This window comes from Muscardinus avellanarius (genome assembly GCF_963383645.1).
Source record: "Muscardinus avellanarius genome assembly, chromosome: 1".
NCBI lineage: Eukaryota > Metazoa > Chordata > Mammalia > Rodentia > Gliridae > Muscardinus > Muscardinus avellanarius.
Genome location: NC_137786.1, coordinates 235,515,337 through 235,524,601, shown reverse-complemented (window position 1 = coordinate 235,524,601; position 9,265 = coordinate 235,515,337). Strand labels below are relative to the sequence as shown.

Sequence of the window (9,265 nt, the reverse complement as noted above, 5' to 3'; positions counted from 1 at the left end):
ACAGGCGGGGATGACAGCGCTGTCGGGAAGGAGCCAGGGAGCAGGCGCCCAGGAGGACAGGGGACCCGCCACCCCCAGGCTTGTCTCGGGATTCGCCTGTCTGTCCATCAGGCAGAGCCGGCGCTGGGCCTGCGCACACACAGCTGAGAGGCATGAGGTATCGTGAACAGGGACCTTTTTGGAATAGAGCAGTAATCACATTAAGTAAAAATTGATCACAAAAAAAATCTACAAAAAAGGGCATCTGGAGTACAATTTTCTACAAGAAAGTTAAAACTAGAACATGGCAGTATATGACATTGTAAAACAAAACAAAACCACCGATTTTCCTGATAGCAGCAAAACGACGGGAGAGGGACAGAGGAGCAGGTGAGCCGTCTCTGACCTGCGGGGAGCTGTCGCAGCGGCGGCGGCAAGTCAGTAAGGAAGGAGAGCAGCTGGTCCCCCCGGGGGCCTCCGTCCACACCTCCTCCCTCCAACACTTCCTAAAAAGGTAGAGCCCAGGTGTGCACCTGTCGCCAAGGTGTGTGTGTGTGTGAAGGGGCTAGGAGATCCTCCCAGGACCTTCCTCTAAGCCTCGATAGCCTCTCAGACCAGACCGCACAGGCCAAGCCCACCTCGTGGGGTTTCTCTCGAGAAGGACCACCAATCTCTTGCAAACGGCGTCAAACCTGCGCCACGCCAGGCGGAGAGGCTGAGTGTTAACGGAGGGAGACCGTCCCTCACCTGTCATACCGGCCCCTCAGCTTCCTCTGCAATAAGTATTCTTTTTAGCCTTAACTATACCTATTTTAGTGTTTAAAGACCATCTGTTGTAAAACATCTAAAAGCAACCCTCAGACGACTTGTTCTCTCGGCCACCCTCCGAGGCTCCTCTTTCTGAACACCGGCTGGCACGAGAGGAACCCCAGGGACCTCGGCTGGTCTCCAGGACAGGACAGAGGGGACCACATCCTGGCAGCTCGCAGGGGACAGAGAGCACCACCTTCTCAACTGGGACAAAACCTTCAACACCACCCCGCCTCTGCCAGCACCGCAGGACACGACTCTCCCCAAACCATTCCCCAAACCATTCCGTAAGACGACGCCCGCTCCCCGCCCTCCGCTCACCACACACACACAGCTGTCTCCTCTAACTACTGGACCCAAAGTGCTTTGAAATGGAATGGTTCTAGGATATCAAGAAAGAAAATCAAAAAACGACAAGAAAGTGACCGTGGGTTAGGGGTAACCTGTGCAGACGGGCGTCGGGCCGTGGGGTGAGAAACCGGCATGGTACAAACAGGTAACTACAAAAATAAGAAGATTATAAAAATAGAATATATTATGTGGGTATTCTGTCTCGCCTCGACGGCAGCGTGTGTCGCGGGAGCCGGGCAGCTGGCCTCGGCACCGCTAGCCGGATGGTGCTTGGCAAACCTGCACCCAGGCCGGGGGTGCCCGGGCACGGGGCGAGCCGGCGGGGACGCCGCACTCCACGCGCTGCTGGCCGAGAGTCGCCTCAACCATCAACCGTGAGTGGGAAGAGGTTCCATGACTATCTACCTACGAGATAAAATACGCATACAAAGGAGTTATCAAGTGCCTACACGGGCGGGCAAGCAAGGGACCAAGGTGCCCAGGGTCACGCCAAAGCCGATACGTGTCTACCTAAAACCCTCTTCTACTTTAAAAATTGTTTCTTGAGTTTTTTCTTTTTTAAGATGTTTTTATGCTTTTTTAAAAAATACATGAAGAATCAAATCTAGCCCTCCCCAGCCCCTTCCTGCATGTAACGCTTCGATCAGGGCTACACACGTTCTCGTCAAGCTAGTTGATTACCGGGGTACAATAACGCATGCTTGGCTGCGCGGCCTCTCACCCCAGCAGGGCACGCGGATCCTAGCTTCTCTCTGTCCTTTTTTTTAAAGACAGTTTTCAGGATTTTTTTTTTTTTTTTTTTGCTTTTGCTTAAGTCAAAGACGAAAGGGAGAAGGAGCAAGGAAAAGAAAAAAAAAAAAACCAACAAGAAGAATAAAACTTTCCCTTCTGGCAGCTTGACGTCCCCCGAGAAGAGGGACTTGTCAGGAGCCCCCGGGGCCGCTGGCCCGGAGCTCCGGGCGCCTGCCTGCCCGCGTCCTCAGATGTCCACGTCCCGCACGTCGGTGGGGGTGCAGGCCAGCTCGGTCTCCTCCTCCTGCTCCTCCTCTTCCTCCGAGGCCTTGGGGTCCATGTTCTGCTGGGCCTGGCGCAGGCTAGCCTCCAGCAGGGCTTCGATCTGCTCCTGGCAGGCCCGGAGGCAGTCCTGAAAGAGATGTGGGGTGGGGTGTCCTTAGAAGGAACCCACAGCAGGAGCCCAGCCCCCAAGCATGCCTGGGCTTTGTTTTGTTTTGCTGTACTGTGGATGCAACCCAAGGGGCACTGTACCTCCGAGCTACACCTCCTGCCCTGTTTTTTACTTCTGAAACAGGGTCTCACTAAGTTGCGAAGGGCCTCCCTAAGTAGCTGAGGCCGCCTGCGAACCGCGATCCTTCCGTCTCAGCCTCTGAGTGCTGGGATTACAAGCGCGCGCCACCACGCCCAGCAACCAGGATGGTCTTAATAAAAGCAAGGCTGCGCCCAAACCCAAGAAGATGTGAGGGCTGCTACCACCCCGATGGGGGGCACGGGGCCGCCGTGGGTCCCAGCTGCCCTGGCCCTGCGACCCCACTCAGGACCTCCCCGCCACAAGACTGTGGCCGTCCCAGCCGGGGAAGGTCCACTGCCACCCAAGCCGGGCTCAGGCCAGGTGTCATGCCCTCATGCGCAGCGGGCAGACGGGTGGCCGTCGAGCTCTCTGGTCTAATGCGGTAAATGCCACAAACTTTCTAATTACAGTCCTTCTAACTGTGGACATGAAGGGCACAACTGGCTTTCTGTGGTGTGTCAGCGGTACTGGGGACCAACCCCAGGGACGCTCTGCGCCCTCAGTCCCAAGCTGCTGAGGCTGGCCTCGAACCTGCGGCTGCTCCTGTCTTGCCTCCCCGGCGCCCGGCTGCAGCCACACCCCTGCAGGAAACCAGCCCCGCGCTGTCTGTGGGTGTCTGGCACTGAGCCCTCGCGGTGGCCCCTGAAGCCTGTTCTCAGGGAGGTTTACGGCTGCCACCTAGTCCTGGAAGCCCCGGCGGGCGGGACAGGACGCCCGGAGGACCTTCCCAGGACCGCCACTCACCGGGTCACACTTGATCACTCTGGAGAAGAAGTGCGTCAGGCGGTAGCAGGTCAGAAACTCATTGGGGCTCCCCAGGTTCAGGCCCTGCACCGCTGCCACAAGGCTCCCGGCGGCCACCATGGAGGGCGGGTTGGAAATGAACTTTGCGTCTGTGCAGAGAGGGAGAGGGGCTGTGAGCGGAACGCCGGACCCCGCGAATCAGGCGTCCCAGCAGAGCCCGCAAGCAGACCCCGACCCTGGCAGCAGGTGCTGGAGTCAGCGGCCCGTCCCCCAGGGACACCACAAGGCGCCCCAGCTCCCTGCAGGGCCGGGCCAGGCCTCAGCCAAGGAAGAGACCTTCGGCCCCTGCCCGGCCCAGCGCACTGCCACGCCTGCTCAGAGGCGAGAACGCTTTCCTGTGCCCAACAACTTCCAGCTCACCGACCGAGTTAGGGAAGGTGTGTGCACCCCAAGAGACCCACCTGGGAGCTGGGCGGCTTCTCAAGGTAGCCACGGCCCCCCACAGGACAGGGTGGGAAGTCCCATCTGGCTTATCCCGAGGCCCCAGGGGAAAAACCCAGGGCGGCTGGCCGAGGGGCCCTTAGGTGCTGGGGCGCCTGAGGCTTCACCCTAAGGACAAGCAACCTTGGGCCTGGTAAAGGCAGAGGGGGCGCTGGCAAGTGGCTACTGACAAGTCAGTGATGACTCAGACCCCCATGGGGGCCACCTCTTCCACCCTTTATTGTGGTGTTGGGATTGAACCCTGAGACACTATCTCCGAGCTAATCCCTAGCCCTTATTTTATTATTTCACGACGGTCTCACTAAGTTGCCAAGGCTGCCCTTGAACCTGCCATCCTCCTGTCTCAGCCTCCCAAGTATGCACCACCATGCCCGGCTCTTCTCCCCTTTAAGTGGGACAAATCAGAGCCCGGCACAGACGTCAACGTTGTAGGATACACAGGCTAGAGCTGCCCCCGGGACCCCAACTTCTGAGCTCACCTCTGCGCTGTGGCCGGGGCCCCATGGCCTTCTGTTAGAAGAGGAGCAACCAGAAGAAACCCAGACAGAGCTCCCGTTTAGGTCCCACGGGGAGGACACGGGGCCCCGTGAGCTGGACGGCACGGCTCACCCTTGCCGACACCCCTCCGTTAAACCCAGGTGCCAACTGCAGGCGACCCTGGCAATGCCGCCCGCTGAACGGTCCTCAGAGACAGAGACGGGCTCCAGGCAGCTCGGAACACAGGTGGCTGTGAATGTCAGAACCCAACCCAAGACGGGGCATGTGCCCGGAATCCCAGCCACTTGGGAGGCTGAGAGAGAAGGCCGACATCTCAGTGAGACCTCAACTCAGCGAGAATATTGTCTTAAAATACCGCAAAGTAAATAAATATATATTAGAAACTGAGGCTGGGGGAACAGCTCAGATAGAGAAGGTTCCAGAGCTAGCCAGACAAGGTGGAAGACGCCTGTAATCCCAGCGACTGGGGACACTGAGGCAGGAGGGTACAATTTATCAAGACCCTACCGCAGAGCCGGGCGTGGTGGCGCACACTTGTAACCCCGGCATCTGGGAGGCTGAGACGGGAGGATCGCGACTCGTGATCAGCCCCAGCTACTTAGTGAGGCCCTCTGCAACTCAGAGAAACCTAAGTAAATAAAAGACCCTATTGTAAAATACAAAGGTCTGGGGTGCTCAGGGGCAGGGCTTGCCTAGCACGAGGCCTGGGGCTCCGTCTCTAGCACTGGGGTTTTGGGGCGAGAGCCCAGTGGAACCCGGAGTATAATCAGTGTGTGGCGCGCTTGGGGCCCCAGCCCTGGGGGGGAGGGGGCCTGGAGTCCTGGCCACGTGGAGGGCAGGCATGGCTTCCCAGGCTTTTCTCGGGCCTCCACCTCGTCCAGCTGTTTCTGATGCTGAGCTGTGGCTATGCCCCTCCCCTCCCCTCCCCAGGGCTGTCCCTGTGACAGACACAGGCGGCACAGCTGCATTCCTTGGGGGACAGATCGGGAGCGGAGCCCAGGGCTGGCGGGGACCACGGGCCCCTGCGCTGTCAGAGCTGCAGAGCAGCGGGAACCTGGTCGCCTCAGCCTGGGACTGGCCTCCACGCCTCGCAGGCCTGCTACCACCTGGCCAGCACCCAGGGGCCCGGGGAGGGCGCCACCCTGCCCAGAGGCCCCGCAACCCCCACCCCTCCCCTCCCGTTATCTCCAGAAAACTGCAGCGTCTCAGCCTACCCTACGCTCCGCTCCCATAAAAGGCTGCTGGAGCCTGCAGTCTCCCTAGAGGAGCCCCAGCCAGAGAATCCTCCCGCCTGCCTGCCGCCCCCACCCTGGGGCGCCCAGGGCACCCCAGCTCAGCCTAGCCAGGGCACTTGGCACTCAGCAGGTGGAGGAGCCCGGCCTGAGGGCAGACCTCTCCCCAGCACCCTGGCCTACACCAGTGGTTGCTTTAAACACTCGACACTGGGGTGGGAGGAGGTCCCAGGCACTTGGAGCTGCCCCTCTGCGAGGAAAAGGTACCAGCTGCCGCCTCAGATGGCCACCCAGAGCCGGGGAGGGGCCCCGACCCGGGGAGAAGCGGGCATGGGCGGGAGGCAGAACTGGGGTCGGCATCTGTCCACGCTGGGCTGGGCCAGGGGGCCCGGACAGGGACAGCGAGACAGGCCCCACGGCTGCCAACCCGCAGCCCAGCCCAGCCAGCTCCGGGCCCTTGCAGCAGAGCGGGCGGCGCCCCCGGCGGGGCCTCCGAGCTCCTCCAACAGCTGCCCCCGCAGCAGCGGCTGCTGCTGGCCCCAGCGCGGGGAGCCTGCTGCTCTCCCGCCCCTGGCGGGTGGCCCAGCCCGGGAGAGGCCCGAGGGGGCTGCCTGCCTGGGTCCTGGAGCTCAGGGAGGGCGGAGGTGGGCGGGACTTGGCGGGCGGGGCGGTGGGACAGGAGCCCACCTGTGGCGCACAGGGCGACAAAGGTCTGTGCGTGCTTGCGGATGACCTGCTTGTTCTCCTCGGCCTCGGGCATCTTGGTGAGGAAGTGTTCGATGAAGTCGTGGGGGGTCATGGCCGCCAGGTTCCACTTGAGCTTGTTCACCAGGATCATCTCCATTTGCTGTGGAGATGGGGCACGCGTTAAGAGGGCCGGGGCTCGGGACGCAGAGACAGGAGGACGGCAGGTTCGAGGCCGGAGGCCCACCGCAACTTAGTGGAAACCCTAAACCCTGTTTAGGTTTTAGAAAAAACAAAAAACCGGGCTGGGGGTGTAGGTCGGAGGTAGAAGCCCCGGGGTTCCGTCCCCAGTACCGCAAAAAAAAGAAACAGATTTTAAACAGCGTCTCAGGCCTTTGCCTTCATTTGTAGTCTTGGGGCGGCGCCTGTCGGGGCGTCCTGAAGAATGGGGGGGCACCGCGCCCCCAGATCAAAACAGGAAAGGAATGCGCGAGGCTCTGCTCGGTAAGCCTGGGGCCGGCCAGCAGACAAAAAGACCTCCCAGGCCGGCCGCCGGCGCTAGAGGGCGCGCGCCGCCCGCGACCCGGCCGGGCGCAAACGTGGTGGGAGCCGGGGCTGGGGTGCGGGGTGCAGGGTGTGCAAGGGGTGCGGGGTGCGCGGTGCAAGGGGTAAGGGGTGTGCAAGGGGTAAGGGGTGCGCAAGGGGTGCAAGGGGTGCGGGTCCCGCCGCCCCGGGCCGGCACCGCGGGGCAGGGGCCTCTCGCGGCAGCCCCCCGCCCGGCCGCCCGGCGCCCCCGTTACCAGCAGCTCCTCGGGGCGCACGGAGTGGTCGGTGTAGATGCACAGCTTCTCGGCCGTCAGCGGGACGGTCTCCTTCATCTTGGACGCCACGAACATGCAGGTGGCGCCCAGCAGCTGCAGGCGGCTCTTCTTCAGGGGCTCCAGCGACAGGAAGCGGTCCAGGTAGTTCATGGCCAGCGGGAAGACCTCCTCCTCGCACTTCTGCTCCTCGCAGACCTGCGGGGCGGCGCCGTGACCCTCCGGCCGGCCGGGTCGGGTCGGGGTCGGGGTCGGGGTCGCGCGGGGACCCGGGCCGCGCGCCGCCCGCAGACACAAAGGTGGCGGCCCCGGCCGCCGCGCCGCCTATTTCCCCAGACGTCATCTTTTCAAAAAATATTTAAAAATATTAAAAAAATAACCGGGCGCCTAAAAACCCGCCGAAAACGACCCTCGGGCGGCCCTTGACCCACGCCGGGGGTCGGGAGCTGGCGGCGGGCCCCAGGGAGGGCCCCAGGAACTCAAATTCCGGGCCCCCCGCCCCCGCCGCTGCCCTCCCGCAAGGGCACCACGCTGCACTTTCAGAAATTATTAAAAAACACTTTCGGGGCCCCGAGGTCCACGCCGAGGGCCTGAAAGTGTGCCCCGGACCCCGGCTCGCCCGGCAGGACCCCGGCCGAGGGCCGCGGACGGGTCAGCGCCGGGCGCCCGGGGCCCCGCGACCTTTCGGCCCCGCGTGCTGGCCGGCCGGGCCGTCCGCAGGGCGCCGCGGGGACAAAGGCCCCTCCTGGGGGGCCCCAGGCGGCCCCCGCGCCCGCCGTGGCCCCGCCAGCACGTCTCCGCGCCCGCCCCCACCCGGCCCCCAATTATTAATAAGCACTTTTGCTTTGCAATAAAAGAGCAAAGATGGCGCATAATACTGGCACGAGCGGCCCGCGCATACGTGTCCACGGATATTAACTTAAAAACCACGCCGGGGCCGGGGGAGGCCACCGGGGCGCCGCGCCCCCGCCCTCCGCGCACCTCTCCTCCGGCCGCCCCCCCCCCCCCCGGGCAGGGGACGTCTAGTGCCCCCACCCCACGCCCCGTGTTCGGAAGGCGCCCGCACCTCCAGCATCCAGGTGGCCACGATCTTCCGCATGGACGGCACGATGTCCCTCTGCACGCACTTGAAGTAGGACACGGAGGGCGCGCAGGTCTCCTCCGCCCGGAGCATGGCGCGCAGCACGCGGTCGTTGATGAGGTTGTGGTCGCGGTGCGCGCGGCGGATGGCCTCCACCTCGCAGCAGAGGAGCTGGTGGTCCATGGCGGCGGCGGCGCCGTGCGCTCCTGCTCCGCGCCCGCCGGCCGCGGCTTTAACCCGCCGGGCGCGTGACGTGCGGCGCGGGGCGCGATCAAAGCGGCGGGCCGGCGCGGGGCGGGCCGGGGGCGGGCGGGCCGGGGGCGGGGAGGGGGCGGGCCGCGCCCCGCGGGCTGCTTAGAGATGCGCACGGCCCGGGCGGGGGGGGGGGCGCCCGGGACCCCGGGAGGCGCAGGGCGGGGGGGGGGCGCCCGGGACCCCGGGAGGCGCAGGGCGGGCGGGGGGGGGCGCCCGGGACCCCGGGAGGCGCAGGGCGGGGGGGGCGCCCGGGACCCCGGGAGGCGCAGGGCGGGGGGGGCGCCCGGGACCCCGGGAGGCGCAGGGCGGGGGGGGGCGGCGGCCGGCCGCGTGCGCGGGGCACCCACCCGGTCCCGGGGTCCCCGCGCCCCCGAGGGCGCGTGCAGATGGGCGCGGGGCGCAGACCCCCGGGGGCACCTCGGCCACTCCAGGGACTTCAGCCCAACTTGCCTCGCGCGGAAAATAAAATGAAATAAATGCCCCAAATCCCAGCAGCAGCCCAAGATGGTGGCCAGCGCGCCCCCCGGCCGCCGGGGGCCTGCGGGGGTCTTCCCGCCCGGGCCCCTCCGCCCCGGCGCCCCCTCCCCGCCGTCTGCGTTTGAGCCGGGGCACCTTGGAAGGGCAGGCGGACTGAACGGTCTTTGTTTTAACGCACTCTTTAATAAAACAGATCAAATCTCTGGAAATGTCAGCCTCCTGCGCGCGACGAGCCCACCGGGGCTCCCCGCGCCGGGGGGGGGGGCGCAGGCCCGGGCCCCCGTTGGCGGGCCGCGCGCGGGACGCCGGGACGCCGGGACCCCGCACGGAGGGGCGCAGCCGCGACCCCTGGAGCCCGCGGGTGCGGGTGCGGAGCCCCGAGGGGCTCGGCCAGCTTAGAAGCCTGCCGCCGCTGCTTTTAATTAAGAGTTCCTGTCTTCGGGGCACTTTTAAAAGATAAAATAGCGTTTCACCCAGTCCTAGCTTTTTTTAGGTTTCTTTTTTTACAGTATCTTCCCCGAATTAAGGA

The 9,265-nt window shown here is 64.2% G+C and overlaps 1 protein-coding gene across 2 annotated transcripts; it reads right to left on the bottom strand.

The window, feature by feature from the left end:
- Positions 1-2,119: 2,119 nt before the first annotated feature.
- Positions 2,120-8,187, bottom strand: CCND1 (cyclin D1; the record flags this gene model as incomplete). 2 transcript variants are annotated; one of them, XM_080697212.1, is made up of 5 exons in its annotated part: positions 2,120-2,284; positions 3,170-3,339; positions 6,109-6,268; positions 6,906-7,121; positions 7,990-8,187. In XM_080697212.1, the coding sequence occupies 5 exons, from the start codon at positions 8,185-8,187 to the stop codon at positions 2,120-2,122; spliced, it is 909 nt and encodes a 302-aa protein (XP_080553338.1). The 2 variants fall into 2 exon arrangements, with proteins under 2 accessions (XP_080553338.1, XP_080553339.1); XM_080697213.1 differs by having other exon boundaries at positions 3,191-3,339.
- Positions 8,188-9,265: the final 1,078 nt, after the last annotated feature.